Source organism: Drosophila willistoni, chromosome 3R, assembly GCF_018902025.1.
Source record: "Drosophila willistoni isolate 14030-0811.24 chromosome 3R, UCI_dwil_1.1, whole genome shotgun sequence".
NCBI classification, from domain to species: domain Eukaryota; kingdom Metazoa; phylum Arthropoda; class Insecta; order Diptera; family Drosophilidae; genus Drosophila; species Drosophila willistoni.
The window spans coordinates 27,969,254-27,988,810 of NC_061086.1; the positions used below are offsets into that span (position 1 = coordinate 27,969,254).

Consider the following 19,557-nt stretch of genomic DNA (forward strand, 5'->3'; position numbering starts at 1 on the left):
CACTCTATCTCTCTCTCTCTCTCTCTCTCTCTCTTTCACACACATTTTCATTGCTATTGCTGTTAATGTTGAACTGGCAGTCAAAGCGTTTAGCCTATTGCCTTCAAGTTTCATTATGCTAATTGCTTGAACAACGACAACAACAACAACAACTCCACAAGGAATGCAGCATATAACAGCAAAGAAAAACTTTCATCAACTATGAAATATAAAAATAGTAAATGCATATTTAAAAAAATAAAGTCAACAACAACAAATAATAAACCAAAGAACTTTCATTAAAATTTTCATTTAGTTGCGCAATTATTTTTGTGCAGCAATTTTAATAACACTAATTTACCTTCAATTTCCAACTCATTTTCACAAAAGCCAACAAAAGTGGCAGGAAAGATAAAGGCAAAAAAACAAAAAGACACAGACAGAAAGCGAGTGAGAAAGGACGAAATGAGAGAAGAAAAAAATTGTAGTTGGAAATATGCGCAAATGCGAGAATAATAAAAATGATAAGTTTTTGCGATTCTTCTTTTAGCAAGCTCGCCTTTAATTTCATTCCTTTATGCTAAAACTCAGCCATCAGGCATCAGGACACTGGCTGATAAATCCATGCAAGCAGCCACAAAAATGACAACCAGAAGATGTAGGGAAGCAAAGTCATATCATCATCATTATCATCATCATCATCATGAGTTCCTGCCTGAACTCTAAGCCTTTTGCATTGCAAATACTCTCCCATAGTTGCCTGACAACAAAGGAGACAATCACATTTCAATTAAATATCTTTCCGTTTTGCTTTGCCATTTGTTCGCCTGCCTGATTCCATCTAACAAAATGTGTCCGACCCATCATTCATTGAGCCATAGTGGAAAACCAACCAGATTATTTTGTAGTGTTGTCGTTGTCAATACTTTTTTTTGTTCTAATGTCAATCATTAATTTCCTTGCATAGATTTTGTCAATAAAGTGTAAAGAGGACTGAACTGAATTTTTCGAAAATCTTGTAAATCCCATAAAATTAATTTGAAAATCAATTAGCAAAAGCCCAAGACCGGGATTAACACAGATCCAGTCATAATTAGGTGCCGAATTAAAGGAAATAACGAAAAACGAAAGGAAACAAAAGAACAGCAATAAAAACACTTCCATTGACTGCGGGCCACTTTTCAAAGTTTTGTATATGTGTTAGTCCTGCAGGATTAACGTTAAACTTTGCCAAGTTTTTTCGCCCCCCGTTTTTAGGCAAATAACTGGAAAATTAGCTCAATATAAAAAAACAGAGTTTCGGGTAAAAGAAAACAACAACAAAAAGAAGTATCTTAAATGTTGGCAATTTTAGGGATTTATTTATTTTTAAGGATTTTATGTATGTATAACAAATGCAACTTAGTTTAAGTACAGCTTAAGTTTGGATTAGACCATCGAAATGGGACACACTTCCGAGGAGTAGGATAAACTGTCTTCAGGCAGTTTTGTTGGCATTCGATATGCTCAATGTGGTTGGATTGACAACTGGTGTGGTTGGTGTAGTCGCCTCCTCAACGGCATCGCCATGCTTCAGCCAGTAGGGTGCCAATCGGAGCATGAGAATAGCTCCAAGCGGTGCTGTGAATATGATGGCCAGAACAGAGATGATCAGAACGTTGCTGGCCAAAGACAATTGGGTTTCATTCGCCACACTTGCAGCCCTTGCCAAGTCCAAAGCAACCGGACCCAAGGCAGCCTAAAAATGCATAGAAATAAAAGTTTGTTTCATAATTAAATGCAATTTGTTTTGTGAAATTTTTTAATTAAATTAGCTTAAAGAATGAAGAAAAAGGTAGAGAGTGAAATATGTGACCGCATATTAGTTGGGACAAAGTTTTTATACAGACACATGTGAACTAGACCGAATGCAACTAAGTTAGCCAGCGGAACATTTTAATTTTTGTTTTTATTTTTATTTTTATTTTTTTTGGGAAGCGACATAAACAAAATGACCGACCGCTTGCGGTTAAACTGCAAACAATGTGCGCGATACCAAAAAGGGATGACTTCATGGCAAAGTCATGCCAACTGCAAGAACATAACCCGCAAATACGTTTACAACTTAAGCAGTTAAGGGCCAAGACTAGGACTGCTCCGACTGCCACAATGTCCAGCCAGAGGCAGAACAAAACAGGAACAAAAAAAATGAATGTTCCACTGCCCCACCGAAAGCAAATGGGTAAAAAGAAAAACCGCAGCTACATTCACATATGTACACATGTTCTTGTTTGGGCCGGGGAGGAGGAGGATACATGACATGAGGAACGGGAAACTTACTTGGACAGTTGCTTTGGGAAAACCGGAAATTGTAATGTAGGCACGTTCCTTTCTCGACAGATTTCCGCCATATGTGGATAAATATGCAAAAGCCAGGCGCAACTGTAACGAGAGCAACAGAACGAAATGGTCATCCCTTGGCTGTATTCTCACTCCTTTTTAGTGTGTGTGTGTGAGTGTGTGTGTGTGTGTGTGTGTGTGTGTGTGAGTGAGTGTGTGTGTGTTTTGCAGGTAACATTTGCATTGCGGCGGTCTAACATTTTCATTTCGACTTTCTCTTACTTCTCGGTGTTGGTAGTCCGGGTGACATTCACAAAACCACAGAGACCAAAAGCCAAAAAGCTAAAAAAAAACATCTTTGAGAATGCTCCACCGCTTAACAAAATGTTACCAGCAAAGAAAACTAAAAAAAAAAAATATTAAATAAGTGGCAAGCAGACTCAACCGCGTCGAACATTTGTTGCACCATCCAGCAGCAACGTCGGCGTCGGCGTCGGTGGCTGCCATTTTAATTACCAAACTTCCGAGCAGCACCAGCAGTGCCCCAAAGCCAATTACATGACCCTCCAGTACAGCAAAATTAATTTCCTTGCCGATGAGGGCAAACGAGACGGGTTTGAGGAATTTCCACATCAGATCCAGCCGTTTTGGTACACTGGACTGCAAAATAAGAGTCTATAAATATTCGCATATCGAATGTATTGAATACATTTCATTAGGTTCCCTTGTTGTTGTTATAAACTTTCCGTTGACCAGCAGTTCGAGTGAAAGGGAAAACTGTTTGCTTACCTGAGAAGTACATAAGAAGTAAGGCAATCGGCTTACAAAGCCGTCAGCTAAAAGTTCTTCTCCTTTTTTTTTTGTTTTGGTAAAACAAATTGAAACTTTGGTCAAAAACAAAACTGAAGAGGCGAAAAAAAGAGAGAGCAAGAGAGGAAAAACCAACAATCGGTGCTTCTGTTTTCGAAGCCAAATGGTAAGAGGCAAGAGAAACATCTGTCAGTCAGCTCAGTAGCCATTCGAGACTTGAGTCCACTTCAGGTCTCACATATATACCTTACACACACCCATACATAGAGGCTCACCTGGGCCCGAAGTACGTGATGTCACAAATTACCAACGAAAACAAAACAAAAAAAAGAGCCGAAGTAAAAAAATGACAGACAAATAGCTACATAAAAAAGATGAAACTCTTGGCAGTGAAGCATTTTTCTCAGACAAAAACCTTGATCCACACTCTCTCTCTCTCTCGTAGAGGTAACAAAAAAAAAACAACAAAAATGGACACTATTGAAAATCAAACATCAGCCAAGTCTCGTAGCAGATTCGACTTACAATTTGATGGGCCTGCAATTGCTGTGGACTCAGTTTGCTCTCCTCACGCTTCCAGCCAATCCGGGCAATAAAGGCAGTCGTTACACAGCCCAAAGCACCAGCCGACGTATAGCCAATAACGCGACTGCCCATCACAGCAATAGTTCCACCCAAGATGGTCAAGACAAAGCGCAAACCATTTGCGTAGACCTGCAAAAGAGAGGAAAGAAAAAAAATGGAGAGGATGAGATATGTGACAAAAGAAAAAATCAAATCGATTTGCACGTTGCACATTTTTTCCCTTGGTAATTCTTTAAATTCTTAACTAAAACTATTCAAAATATTCACATCTTTCATTTACGAATACTTTTTTAAATTCCCTTATACATTCAAATACTATATATTCTATTGGTTTCTTAAGAATTAACTTTAAAGTTTTCTAATGTTATTTGGTTTTCTTCTTGTCCTTCCTCATAGCTATAGATAGAATAGTTTGTTTCACTAATATTGAGGCTGATTGAGATATTTTTGTATCTTTTTCGTTAAGATTGAATTGCGTACAGGCAAAGATACCTTGAATAAATCGATAGCAAATTGCATTTCTTGGCTTTTTTAAAAAAGTAAAAGAAAGAAAAGGACCAAATTAAGCTCTTTTCGGTGACTCCTTTTAAATGAATTTCCTTTTGCAAGTTCTGGACGGCTGCGGCGTTTGAAAGAAAGGTGACGTTAAATACAAAAAATTACACGGGACCCGAGTAATAATAATAATAAAATTAAAAGCAACGGCGGTGACATGAGCTAAAAAAAAAAGGATGCTGAAAACCAAGACTCAGGCCTGATGACAGTCTCGCAAACACTTGTACACACTTGCACGTTAAACTGTGAATAGCCTTTAGCTGTAAGTCTCTGTGTGTGTGTGTATGTGTGTGTGTGAGTGAATGGGTGTGCGTAAAATATGCAAGGATGCAAGTGGCGCGACTTTCTCAGTGCACAGCGTGAAATTTTTATACAAACTGCATTGTGCCATGGACGCGGTTGCGAAGGCGGGCGAAAACAAAAGTTATGAGAAGCCAATGTATGTGTGTGTGTGTCTGTGTGTGTGTATCTGTGTGTGTGACACAAAAGCATTCACATTCACTGCCATCGCCACCCATGGCGTTTGATTATGCGCGCCATTAGCGGTGTAAGTTGCGGCAATGAGTTTTGTGGCTGCAACGATGTTCCAGCATAACTTCACATAGATGCTGGCAGTAACTGTCGTCGCAAATGTCGCCAGCGACGTCGTCGTCGTCCTCGTCGTTTGCATGTAAGTGTCTTTTTATGCAAAATGCACACACACACATCCACAGAAACCAACATATATATATGTATAGTTAGATAGAGTGGGACCAACCGCAGGCTTTATGCCTGTATGACACTCTGCACACTTCTCCCCCACCACGCCCAACTTGCACTTGGCCTCATCTTCCTTCTCTCAGCGGAGCTTGTGCGCGTTTTGCATCATTAAATGCGCTGATTGAGTGTCTAAGTGTTCACTGAATGCACATTTTAAGTGCAATGCGCCTGCTGCACATAGCTTTTGTCTACAGCCGCTCTTGCTTTGTGTCTGTATATGTGTGTGTGTATGTAAGTCCTTCGAGTCTTCAAGTCCTCTCCAGTATTCTCGATACTTACCGCATTACGCGATGGCAAGTATTGCAGCATCATGCCATAGAGATAACCAAAAACAAGTCCAATACCAATCCCAATGGGTCCCTGCAGCACTTGTTGTGTCAGTGAGCCTGTAAGTATGCAATGGAATTTATATTCTTCCTTATTTTGCCTCCTCCTCTGCTATGTGGTACGCACTTGTGGAGAATATTACACTGATTATGACACCAAACATGAAGATGGCCACCACATCGTTGCATGTGGTCATGGCATAGATGAGTGTGTGTATACCACTATTGAGACCAAGACGATCCTCCTTCAGCTTCAACATGACAGTAACCACAACATTTGGGGACACGGCTGTGATGACAAGGCTAAACGAAGATTAAACCATAAATTTCTCTTTAGCAAATTATATTCTATATATCCTCATTGCTACTGCACTTACCCCAAGGCAATGCCCCATAGCCAGGGCATAGAGAGAGTAAGATAAGCCAAGCCGGCTATCACTGCCACTTCCACAATAGTTGGCAACAGCGTGAGACGTAAAATCATAAACCAAAGGCGCTTAAATGCATCGCCATCTAGGCCAAGACCAGCCAGCAACATAATGTTAATTAGAGCCATTTCTCTAAAAGTTTTTCAATTGAAATTTAAGCATACCATACTAAGCCGAGTGACTGGGTAAACTTACCTTAAGAATAATTCAAATCGCTGGTAACCTTCAAAGTTAGCCAAACCAAGATTTGTGTAGAGGACACCAAAGAAGAGCATGCCCAGCATATCAGGCAAGTGTACAAAAGTCACCAGAATACCAGAGATCTGGGCACCAACAAATAGGAATGCTATACGCATAATGACAGCCTGCGGTTGGGCATAATCAGGCAGCAGGACCCAGGCCATGGACCAGAGACCCAGAAATATGACCAATAGGCTCACGTGCTCGGAAATCAATGACCAATGCAGTACTAAGTGACGCCACCTATAAAATATTATATTCGTGTTTTAATTAGCTTGAATTATGAAAATCTAATTGCCGCTAATTATCGACCAAAATGGAATAGCCTATAAAAGGCAACGCAAGCCGGTTTTGTGGCAAACAAACAAGCCGATTAATGGAGGACAGTTTAACAAAAGTCGATCGTATTGGTGCCATGCGCCTTATACTCCAAGTCATGCGAATCTTTGGCCTCTGGCCCTGGTCTGTGGCAGACAGAAACTTGGAGTCAGCCATGTGGGCATTTCTAAAGCGAAACTATCGCTTTCTTATCCACCTGCCCATCACATTTACTTTCATTGGTCTAATGTGGTTGGAAGCCTTCATTTCAAGCAACCTGGAGCAAGCTGGTCAAGTGCTCTATATGTCCATCACAGAGATGGCTCTTGTTGTGAAGATTTTAAGCATTTGGTATCATCGCACAGAGGCCTGGGAACTGATGCATGAGCTACAGTATTCTCCCAATCTGGAGTTGCGAACGGAAAACGAACAATTCTACTGGAAACGAGAGCAACGTCGCTTTAAATGGTTCTTCTACATCTATATACTGATCAGCCTGGGTGTAGTCTACAGCGGATGTACTGGAGTGCTTTTTGTCGAGTCTTACGAATTGCCTTTTGCCTATTTTGTGCCCTTTGAGTGGCGAAATGAACGTGGTTATTGGTATGCTTATGGCTATAATGTGGCTGCCATGACTCTAACATGCATCTCCAATATAACCTTGGACACATTGGGCTGTTATTTTCTGTTTCATCTGGCCTTGCTCTATCGTCTGCTAGGCATGAGGTTAAGAGGCTTAAAAGACGTTGGGAAAAACTTTGACCAGGACTTGCGAGGGATATTTCAATTACATCAAAGAGTCCGAAGGTCTCAGTTACATTTTTTAAGTTGAGAGACAAAATTCGCTAACTTATGCTCTTTCTATTGCAGATTAACTGTTACCTGTCAAAGTATAGTATCGCCCTACATTCTCTCACAAATTATACTGAGTGCCTTCATCATATGCTTTAGTGGCTATCGCTTGCAACATGTGGGAATTCGTGCCAATCCTGGTCAATTTATAGCCATGTTGCAGTTTGTCAGTGTCATGATCTTACAAATTTTCCTACCCTGCTATTATGGCAATGATGTGACGGTTAATGCCCATCAGCTAACCAACGAGGTCTACAACACCAACTGGCTGCAATGCAATCCTCCCATTCGTAAACTACTCAATTCCTACATGGAACACCTCAAGAGACCAGTACAGATTCGTGCTGGCAATTTCTTTGCAGTTGGTTTGCCCATCTTTGTTAAGGCGAGAATCGAAATATCTTTCATGAGAATAACTTTATAAATCTTAATCTCTTATTTTACAGACTATCAACAATGCCTACAGCTTTTTTGCTCTTTTATTGAATGTATCGAAGTAAGCAAAGATCAGAAGGGATAAGATTATAATAAATATCAACTAAAATTGCAATTATTTCCTTTTGTATTTGATTAAATAAAACTAAATTGAAGTCTGAAGACTTTAGAGTCTCTTCTAAGTCAATGATTTGATTAAGACAAAGAAAAAGATAAGATTACATTTTCAGAAGTGTAGACTAAACTTATCTAGTTTAGTAAAATTTATTGTTAATTAAAGCATGTTGAATTGTTCATGGTGAAGAAATATGCGCTAAACCACAATCCTTTTCATTCATTATTGTCATTTTCGATAGAATACTTTTAAGTATTGCTTGTTCACCTATATCGGGGCTTGAACCCGAGAGCAACAGTATTAAAGTTTGAACAGAATGAGGATACAAAGCAAAAAGGAGAATATGCTTTCTGAATTAAGGGAAAATCAATGAATTTTCTTTTAATATAGAAAGTAAAGGCAAAACGATTTTATTTATTAACAAAACGAAATTTATTTTATTGTCTGTATATATAAAAATGTCTCTCTTACGAAAAGAATAAACAAAGTCCTTTGATGGATACACTTGGCCAGCATTTGCTGCACTGATTCAAGAATCTAAAGCTTAGAAAAAGGACTGTCTGATTGGTGCTGCCATTGCGTGACTCTAGTATTTAATATAATCAGTTGAATCATTACATCAGTAAGTTAATTATTGTAATTGCTCTGCCTATTAAATGGTATAAATATTTTGACTAATTATAAAACAGAGAGTTGAATCAGGGCTGAAAAACTATGCCAACAAGATGAACCAGTTCCGTTTGGGTAAGATATTGTCAAATAAAGGCAAGAAACGTTTTAATTTAAGTCACATGAACTTGAACTAAATAAAAGAGTTCCACAAGTTGTGAAAATTGAACATAAGACCCTAGTATACAAGGACTATAAAAGGCAGTCAACCTCTAGGGTTGTGTGTTAGAAAACCCTACTAAATTTATTAAAATGGACCTGCAAGTGGACTCTACGGATCGTATAGCAGCATTACGTCTCTTGATAACTATTCAACGGTGGCTGGGACTTTTGAAATGGCAAAATGATGATGGTCACGATTTCTGGAGCCTGATGAAACGTATTTATCCATATATCTTGCACATTCCATTGACTTTTACCTATATTGCTCTTATGTGGCTCGAGGCACTAACTTCCGACAATCTGGAGCAGGCCGGTCAAGTATTATACATGTCCTTGACTGAGGTGGCTCTGGTGACCAAGATTTTCAATATCTGGTACAGACGGCAGCAGGCAGCACAATTTATCACCGAATTGGAGAAGGATTCGGCGTATAGGCTGTGCAATGCAAAAGAAGTCACTTTCTGGCTGAAGGAGCAGCGGCATTTTCAACGCATCTTTTACACATATATTATCGGCAGTCTGTTTGTGGCCCTTTCAGGATATTTAAGTGTCTTTTTTCAGGACGAGTACGAATTACCCTTTGGCTACTATGTGCCCTTCGAATGGAGAAATCCTCAGCGTTATCTCTACGCCTGGGGCTATAATGTTGTGGCCATGACCCTATGCTGTTTGTCTAACATACTGCTGGATGCACTTGGTTGCTATTTCATGTTCCAGATTGCCCTGCTCTACCGCCTAATGAATCTGCGGCTAATGGCTCTACAACGGGCTCCTGAAGTGGTCGCTAGGCCAGAGTTACGCCACATTTTTCAACTGCACACTCGAGTGCGCCGCTTGACTGGACAGTGTGAGCAATTGGTATCACCGTATGTGCTCTCCCAGGTGGTATTTAGTGCCTTTATCATTTGCTTTAGCGGCTATCGCTTGGTCCATATGGGATTCCAGCAAAATCCCGGCCTCTTTGTGACCACCTTGCAGTTTGGCGCTGTGATGATTGTACAGATATTCTTGCCCTGTTACTTTGGCAATGAGCTGACCTACCATGCCAATACGCTTACGAACAGTGTCTTCAATACCAATTGGTTGGAGTATTCGGTTGGAACCCGCAAGTTGCTCAATTGCTACATGGAGTTCCTGAAACATCCTGTGAAAGTACGAGCCGGAGTGTTCTTTCAAATTGGTTTGCCTATTTTCGTAAAGGTGGGTTTAAGATGAATCTGTATGTTTTTATTGTTTTAATTTGCGTATTCTCTCCGTTGCTGTAGACCATTAACAATGCGTACAGTTTCTTTGCCTTGCTCTTGAATTTATCCAAGTGAAACCATAAGTAAGCTCTCTGCCCTAACCAAAATGCTTAATAAACCACAATAGAAGTTAACCCAAAGTGTTTTAAAGCCCTAAAGAACACCTTAACTCATACAGAGCACCACTTCGCCAGCTATTAAAACCAGTGTCACAGCCAAAAAAAAAACAAAAAAAAAAGCAAAATAAAGGGCAAAAAAAATGAAAAACACAAAAACAGAGAGAAAACAATTTGACTTGGCTGGGACTAGACGCCGTCGACAAGGGCGGAAACGGTCCTGCTGCCTGCCAGTGCAGCAGACAGCGACGACAACATTGTTAGCGCATAAAAGAAATACAAGAAATCCAACAGCACACACACGCAGATGGAGCACACAACAAAGGCAACAACTGCAAAACGGATATGCGAAAAACGCGTGCAATGCAAGTGTGAATGTCCCGCCGGAAGTGGCAGAGGAAGTGGAAGTGCATTCACAAAAGAGGGTTAAGCACGAAGTCTAGTCCAAGCGCCTTCTCTAACCCGCATTGTAACCATTTTGGCCACATGAGCATACATTTCACTTACCATTTTGGTCCTTTGTATTCATCAGAATGTCGTGGTTCTCCAGCTGAAGTTGGGCCGCCGCCTCCTCCTCCTCCTCCTCCGCCGTTTCTAGCAACATTTGTTAAATTTAATGATGTCGGCGTTAAAATTATTGTTGCAGCATCTCCTCCGTCACCTCCACCCCCACCTCCGCCACCAATCCCATTTGCAGTTCCATCTTCTGCACCACTGGCAGTCTGGCCATTATTAAAGTCCTCCGGGAATTTCTGTATGTCTAATTTAGTATGCAAAGGCGGTGATAGGGCTAGAGTAGGAAGTGGCACATTGCTTTCTTGCATCATCTTGTCACCTGGGCCGAGTGCTTTGTTGTCTGGCTGCTGTTGCCTGTTACGCTTAGCTGTAAGTAGCAAACAGATTTAAATGTTTTAATAGATATGTCAACGTCAACGGGCCTGAAAGGTGTGGAGAATCTAAGAAATTTGCTTATAAGTGCCTAACAAGCTGCATTTAACCCATTTTGCATTCATTTCAATCCCCGCCCCAACCCCCTTCCGCGTGCATGCATAAGTGAAAAGGGAAAATTCAACAACGACGACGACGACGATGACTGCAGATTCATAGAGCCAAGTGAAGACGGTTTTGCGGGGCATGAGTTTGGCATAGCTTTTATGCTACTCAAGACGTCGACGTCGACGATGGCAAACTGAAGATTGCAACAAAGATTGACAGCCGTTGATTGCACCAAAGTAACGACAGGGAAAGCTGCTGCTGCCTCAGCTCCTGCTGCCGATGCGATGACACCATGACAGCCAGTGCCATTGGCAGGAAGTTGTTTTGCCCAGGTAAAGCCTGCCTGCCAGATGACACAACCTGCTCCTGCACTCCTGGCACTTCCTACCGCTGTGGTTGCGTCCTCTGCCATAATTGACTTTATTGTTGCCACGACTATTTCACACCTTGCCACGGCAAAGGACAAGGAATAAGCAGATATATATATATATCTATCTGTGTATATATCTTTCCATTAATAATTAGCGCAGTTAATGGCGCTTGATTTCAACTTTGACTGCGACTGTGACTAAATTGCCAAGCTAATTGCGATTTTCTTTTCCTTTTTACTTGTTTGTCCAACTTGTGGCAACTTCTAGGTCGACTGACAGTCTGATTTGCATATGAAGCGACCTGTTAATAAGAATAATTTACAATCTCACAATTTCTTCACACAATTACTATGCAAGGAAGAGACTTTGCCAAGGCCTGAAAGCCAATCAGCACTTCATTTGATTTGAAGGCAATTCTTTTTCCCCCACAGTTCCTACTCTGATGACAACTGTTTGTCCTAGGCTCAGGCTCATCGATGTTTGTATTTGATTTTACAAGACAATCTGCTCGGCATTTGTCAGCCAAACGGCGACGTGTTAATTGTGCACAAATATTTAGAGGCAATTCACGCCAATTGCTTGGTTCAGTTTGTTATGTCACGTGTGGATGATGAATCAGAATATCATGCGATTTATTGACGCATATATGTACAGAAACAACTTGATTGAGAAGCTCTGTTAATTGGGTGTCATAATTTAAGGAGTTTATCAAACACCAAGTCACTATACGAATGCAATCCAAATAAGAAAGAAGAGATATATTGGAAAAATACCAATTAATGCGAAATCTACAAATAAAAATTCTCATAAATATTAATATATGTACATAAATCATCTGGCATATCAAAAGCTTAACAAATCCATCCAATTTTATAATAATAAATTTCTACTTGCGGCTGGGAAATTCACTGATTCAAAATACTAAATCATTTAATGGTGGAAGAGATCATTGATATAAATGAATTTTTAAATATATTTTTAAAACTTCCCACAGTAATCAAATATCAAAAATTTGATTTCAGTCTAACCAAATTTAAGAATTATTATTTTCCAAATATTTTTAAATAATTTAAACGATAAATCTTCATAAATCTTCACAGAAGTCGACCTCAAGGAGATATCCAGAGTATATAGATCAAAATATATATTTGAAAGCCAAAATCATAAAAATCTTTGTATTACTTAGCTCAAGTTGGCTCAAGTTGGCCAACAAAACGTTTGAAGAAGATATATTTCTGTCAAATTGACAATCTTTGACTTTATAGACTGAAGAAAATTAAATAAATTTATGTACTAAGTAATCTAAATACTAAGAATATTTGTTTACAAGTTTTGTTTTGAATCTTTGCACGTAAGAATTTTATGTAATATTTAAAAAACAAAAAAATGATTGCTTAACTTTTAAGGAGCAAAGAGAAAAGTATTTGCAATGCTCTTTCTCTCTCTCTTGCCACACTCACTTCTATCAATGGCCAATATTAAATTTATTTCTTTATTATTGCTTTTATAAAAATCACATATTCAATTGAGTGAACAATAAAACACTAACAATAAATGTCGTAAATGTAGAAGCGACCTGCCGCACCAATCCGATAAGACTTAAAGCCAAATGCTAACTAATCTTGATGTCGGCGAATCACTGAGAAAGCCCCGCCAGTTCCAGCTACCAACAAATTAATTTCATTTTCGCGGAATATACAAAAACGGCGGAGACAATTTCTAACTTGGTCCAGTATATATAATTTTTATCTTATGCTAATAAAAAACATACACACACCAAGATTCTCTCACAACAACAAGAAACAATGAGCACGCGAACGAAACAACAACAAATTGCCTCCACATGCATATTTATTTTGTAAATAAATTTATTAAAATTTAAACAAACAGAGAGCAGGCGAGTGACATTGAGCAGTGGTGAGAAAAACTATACATTAGTTTATTATTAAAAAAAAAAAAAAACATCGATGTATACTAAATGTCTACTATGGGTTCTATGAGTGATTGAAGAGAGGCCCAAAGAGGCATCTGGGTGCTAATGAGTGAAGTGAGTTTGCTCTGTGTCAATATACAAAATGTTCAGTGACGGATCACTTCAAATATATTCAATTATAATCAATTGCGACCCCCTTGACAATCCATCCCTGTTTCAATAAGGTATGTAGTACACATACATATATTTATCAGGCTATCAGAATTGCTAATTCAAATTGGAAAAAATCGAGTAAGCAAGTCGTTCGTTCGTTCGATGGGGCAAGCCACACAATTTACCCGCAGCCGTTTTGGACTCTTGGGTTTAATTATGTTTACAAGCAATTTGCTTATCAATTAATTAGCCATAATCAACACGCAAAACTTATGTACGAGCACCGCCCAGCGAGCAAATATTTGCCATTTCAGTTTTGGTTCAGTTGAATTTGGTATTTGGTGCTGTAAGCATATTGAATATTTATTTACAAGTTCAATGCAAAGTTCGCGTTTGAAGTGCAACAAATATTTAAGTTGGGCTAATTAATTTAAAACATCTTACCAATAGTAAAGTGGCCCTTGGCAATTGGCCATCGTAATGGCCAAACGATGGTGGGGCTAGGAATGATAACGAAACGAAGCAGCAGCAGAAACAGAAGCAGTTACTTGTTGGGGTTAAGTTTTCATATTTTTTTTTTTGTCCTTCTTTCAACATTTTTGAGTTATGTGCCTCATTTAAAAGTTTTTTGCGGCTTGGGCACTTTTATTTTTATATTTTCTTTTCTTGCTTCTTTTTTTTTTGTCAAGCCTTTTTTACTGCTACAGAAAATTCGTGCATAAATTGTGGAAAAGGTGTCAGCAAAGATAGCACCGGAAGTGAGGTAAGACAGGACTTTTGCTGCTGCAGGATATTTTATATTCATGCGCTGCACTCAACACACACACACACACACACGCACTCACACATCCAACAAAAAGAAATTGTTATGCACCTCGAACCAAAGGCTGTAAGTTGGCCAGGTCATTAAGTAAGGTTTTTCGTTTCGCCTCCATTGATTATTGCCTTTGGCGTTGGAAAGTCCATTGGCCAGGACGAGTTCTTACCAACTCTGTTGGCTATCTTTGCGCACTCTGGACTCCTTTTTTTTTTTTTGCTTTTACCATTTTATCTTGTCATATTTTCCGCAACTTTCAAGTGACCAGGCAAGAAAATAATGCAAAAGTTTTTCACACCAAGTGCAATAGATGCACAGCATTTCGCTTTTCAATTGCAGTAAAACTTTTCACACAAATTATAACACTGAACGAAAAAGAGATGAGAAGGAGAGAGAGAGAGACAGGGAAAGGGAGTTAGGGCAAGGGCAACAAAGACTGTTGACAACTAAAGTTTTTTGGTCATTCCGCTTGTCATGTGAAAATCGAGCAAAAGTGTTGCGACACAATGAATTGTGTATATAGTAAAGGTGTTAATTGGAATCATAGCAAATACGCATATAGTTGAGAAAAATCACACTACTAAACATACGAATTTATTATCTATACTTCAATTGGCTCTTGAAAATGGCAACTAATTATCATTAGAGATGATTTCGTGTTGTTGATGTTCATTATCCAATCCAATACCAAAAACCTATTAATTCTCTAGAAAGGAAAGACATCAAATTTAGATTATTGCTTGTATTTATGGATAATAGTTAAAGTAGTTGAAATATTACAAGTCCTTCTTCATTTCTACTCGATAAAACCCAATATAAAATACATATATATGTCTTTTCATTTGAAATCATTGAAAACTTAAAGTGGATCATAATGACACAGACTTTGATGACAGTTAAATAAATGGCATTAGAGTGACTCCTTTTTAAGGTGCACTTGTTAGGATTACAAGACTTGTTGATATATGATACACATACATATATACCAGTTTCCATTTCAATTATCTGTGTTTCTTTTTAACGTAACTTTTTTTTAGCATTATGCCATCTCAGTCTTGAGTTTCTTTCGTTTTTTTTTGTCAACTAACATAACAAATTGCGTTTCCCATGGTAATATTTGCCTGTTAGCAGTGCATGGAAATGCATTTGAAAATCATTTCTTTTAACTGCTGTCGAAGGCAAATAAACAAGATGCAGGCTTTAAGATACATTTTCTAAATGGCAACATTTGCTTCATCATCATCATCTCTGCAGGCTGCAGGCTAAAAGAAAAAAAAACTGATGGAAAGCCAGATGAAAGCAGGTCATCCGTATAAATCTAAGCAAATAAAGGGACAAATTGAAAGTAGCAAAAACAAAACGATATGCTTGGAAAGCAAATAAAGAGTCCCATTCAGAAAAAAACTCTGACATTAACTCAAAAAGCAGATGGCATAAAAAACTGACGTATGAAATGCTCACGATTAAGCTTAGTTTAGTAATTAGCCAAGAGTGGCATGTGTAAGCACATACATAAGTACATATACACACATATGTATGTGTGTGCAGGTGCTCATCTCGTGCTTTTTTTGTGGCAGCCAGTCAAAGTTAGTGAACGTCAACGTCAATGCAAAATGGCGATGGCAACGATGTTTTGTGTGTTGGGTGAAGTGCGTTGGCGTTGGCGTTGGCGTTGGAAAAGGCATTTGAAAGGACATTCTGCATTTGTGCCAAGTTAAATGAAGCCAAAGACGAACGAAGCCAGACGACGCGTCTTGTGTGCTAAAATTTTTCCCATTCATTTGGCAATCATTATGCCAAGTCACACCGTTACCAATGCTCTGGCATTTACAAATGTTTTTCACACACTCACACACACACAGACACACACACTCTCACACTTTGAACTCATGTGCATATGCCGTGCATTTATCAATAGTGTAGTTTACTCCTACTAGGTGCACTTACACATATAAAGAGACTTATGTAGGTATGTATTTTTAACATATATCATGTTGGTTTTAGTTAACAGAAATGTCGTCAATTTCAGTGTCGCCTTGGTCTGAAATGAATGAAGGTAAGAGACGGAGAGGAGACCATTTTTCCATTTCAGATTGAGATTGAGAAATTGTCTTCAGGGGCACATTTAAATGAGATTTACTTAATAACTGTTATGTATGTATTTACAAGCCACAAAAAGGGAGAAAGAGGGAGAGAGAGAGAGAGAGAAAGTATATTAGCATAGCAAGGTTAAATTCTGTTTAAGCATAAATTTCATTTTGCACATTTTAATGCATATTCATACAGCAATTGTATCTTTAATCGTTTCTAGCTGTGATAACTCATTATTCAAAATTTTCCTAGGAACTGCAAATTATGCATCAAAATGCATAGAAACCCCAAATAAAACTTTTGTTCATACACAGAGATAATAATAATAATAATAATAATAATAGTAGTACTAGTTGCAGTAAAGTTGTTGGAGGGTAAAAAACAACAAGCGAGCTTCAACTTTATGCTTGAGGGTCTTCAATAACAACGTTGGACCACAAAAAAAAAAAAAAATAGTAATACCAGCAGCCGGGCAGGCACACCAATTCAAAAACTCATACAATTGCATGTGGAATAACGAAAATCGGAATTTAATACAGATATTTTTACTGACAGCCCAAGAAAATGCATGCGAATGCGAGAATGGGGACAATGTGGCAGACTCACTGGCGTCCAATATGCGGAAATATTACAGCTGCCAAATGGCTGACACAACTGTCTGTCCTCTTCATTCTCATCCCCCCCACTAACCATTTCATTTACATTGCAGCCACACTGCGTATGCGTAATGTATGCCGGAAAAGTTGTGTTTAAAAGCAAAGCAAAACAATCATCTCAGAGAAAGGACCTCCCAGATAGGAATTTTCCCTTAATGTTAAGTTATTTTAAATGTCTGCTTAACTCACCTCCATTGTAATTAACTGAACTCTGATCCTGCTGGGCTTTCAAAAAACCATGCCCCCGTGGAGGCGGCAGTGGACGTTTCTCTGCTCCGGCTAGTAAATGTTGTTTCTCTGGCTCCAAGTCAGCCAGAATATGGCTAGTAACTGTTTCACTGGCACGACGCAGCAACTGCAAAGGCGGCTCATTGATCTCCAGCTGATTTGTTGCTGCAGGAGCAACCGTCACCTTGTAGGAGTCCTCGTCAAAGGGATTGCTGTTGCGAAAGGCTTGCAGGGGCGGCTCATCAATGCCGGCCAGAGCCACAACATCGAGAACATCATTTTCATCACCTGTGCGGATTTGTTAAGAATTTCTCAATAAAAGCATCTGCCTTGATTAACAATTAATTTTCAATTGATTAACCATAAACGTATTAATTAGCAGCAACTAATTAATAATGAATAACCCACCAAATTGGCTGTTCATGCTTCGACCAGATACGCAAACTCTCAATAAACACAAAAGAGAACAAGTCACGACGCGTCGTTTCTCGGTTGATGACGTATCAACTTGTTGAACTTATTGACAGACTTGAGAACGGGGAGCACAAAAGCACGAGAAAGACGTGACGTGATAGCTACGCAACAGACTTTGACCGACCGGCGAACTGACCGACTGACCGCTGCACCATAAGAACAAGCAATAAGCAGCGTATCGGGACAATAAATGAACAACCAACACAGCCAACACCACCATCAAGTGCTGTGGAAGTGAAATCAAATTTGTTTTTATTAGTTAGACATGCACTGGCAAATATTTGTAAACGCATTAATTAGAAAACCAATTTAAACAAACGACGCAACCAGCAAGAGCAAACGAAACGCAGCAAAGCTCTTCGATTAAAACTAATTGGCAAACAAATAAGCTCAGAACATGGAAGAAACGCCACGGACGCCCATGAAATTGCCAAGAAAAACAGGGAGAGAGAGAGAGCGAGTGAGGAGGAAACAATACATGTGCCAAAAGAGAGAACAGAATAAAGAGCAATGCCAACAACAACAACAACAACTAATTGTTAGGCAAGCTAAAGAGAATTAAGAAAATAAGTTTCATACTCTTCTATCACTTGGAGCATGCTCCAAAATGCTGAGAATTCATGCGTTCGATTACGCAAAGATCGTTTATCTTTATACCCTGTAAATATCATGGGGTATATCAGTTTCTGACACTTTTAAAATTTAAAAACGAAAATTATTTCATGACTTTTTCTTGATATTTATTTTTTTCTATTACAAAATTCTATATTTATGAGATATTACATAAATCAAAATTTCTTAACATCATTAATGGTCATAGTAAAAAGTGAGCTTGTTGCTAGGATGAATGAATTTAATGTTTAACCATTTAGATATAGATAAATTATATCTTAAAGAACTCTGAAAATGTCAACATTATCATAAGAAACTCTTTTTCAACCTTATTAATTTTAAATGGTTTTAGAATTTTATTGGAAAGCTTCTATGTTTGAAATAAAGAAGCAAAAAAAAATGTATAAAAGATTGTCAAGTTTTAGTTATCTAAAGTTAAAAATATTTAATTGTTAATTGACAACTCCTTTCATTACCCCTAATGGAACTACTTTTTAGTTCAAGTCATTAATGCAATTAGTAAGTGTATATATATTTTGTTATAACCATGTTTGACAGACTCAATTTTGTGTAGTTTTCAATAGAGTATAACCAATTTTGGATAAATGGAAGTTTTTAAGGGTTAGAGTATCAAACTAAACTGAGCATTTTTCCCACCACTATTATCTGAAAAAGATAAAAAGGCCGATTTGCCAATGAATGCCGATCGAATATTTCTTACTAAAATGATTCATTGGGTAATTTAATTACTCACTTTTCCAAGCTGAGCATATACATATACACACGCACACTCACCCACACACATTCAGACACTTAACCAGTGAAATTTGCATTTTGACAGGCTCATCATGATTTAATTGTGCTGGCAGTGTCTTTTTAATTTACCTGATGGATCGCATGCAAAGGACAGTGTCGAATCAGCATGAATCCGCTGTCATTGCTCTGCATCGCATCGCATCGCATCATCATCATCAGCAGCATCCTCATCATTATCATCATTGTTGAATGAGAAGAAAAAGTGTCGCATGCAGAAATTTTAATTTATTTTAACTATGTTTTTCTTAAAAAAAGTTCTTTGCACAATGAACATATAGTTCAGTTTTGCGGAGTCCAGTTCAGTACAGTGCATCGGATGGATGTGGCTCAGTCATCAAAAACAAACAGGCGACAATGTGGAAAAGGACACAAAAACACAAAATGCCCCAAAGGATTCAAAAAAAAAGTATAAAAAGCTGGGAAAAGAAAAAAATGTTAATAAAACAGGCAAGCTGCCATAAATGTTGCTTTATTTGCCATCACACACTCACACAAATG

General features: G+C 38.4%; 2 protein-coding genes across 4 annotated transcripts; one reads left to right on the forward strand and one right to left on the reverse strand.

Moving 5' to 3' along the window:
• Positions 1-1,324: 1,324 nt before the first annotated feature.
• On the reverse strand, positions 1,325-17,871 carry LOC6647751 (sodium/hydrogen exchanger 9B1). Of its 3 annotated transcripts, XM_002069572.4 has the most exons (11): positions 17,566-17,871; positions 17,119-17,445; positions 10,420-10,795; positions 5,957-6,244; positions 5,711-5,893; positions 5,461-5,636; positions 5,287-5,393; positions 3,634-3,822; positions 2,815-2,958; positions 2,299-2,400; positions 1,325-1,717 (listed from the first exon to the last, which is right to left on the reverse strand). In XM_002069572.4, the coding sequence occupies exons 1-11, from the start codon at positions 17,579-17,581 to the stop codon at positions 1,457-1,459; spliced, it is 2,169 nt and encodes a 722-aa protein (XP_002069608.2). In that variant the 5' UTR covers positions 17,582-17,871; the 3' UTR covers positions 1,325-1,456. The 3 variants fall into 3 exon arrangements, with proteins under 3 accessions (XP_002069608.2, XP_046865123.1, XP_046865122.1); XM_047009167.1 differs by lacking the exons at positions 17,119-17,445; positions 17,566-17,871 and adding an exon at positions 12,829-12,845; XM_047009166.1 differs by lacking the exons at positions 17,119-17,445; positions 17,566-17,871 and adding an exon at positions 12,740-12,794.
• LOC111519219 (odorant receptor 94a) lies at positions 6,378-9,883 on the forward strand. Its single transcript, XM_023178849.2, is given in 5 exon segments — positions 6,378-7,126; positions 7,190-7,556; positions 7,618-7,667; positions 8,759-9,752; positions 9,818-9,883. Coding segments are annotated over 5 exon segments (2,226 nt in total).
• Positions 17,872-19,557: the final 1,686 nt, after the last annotated feature.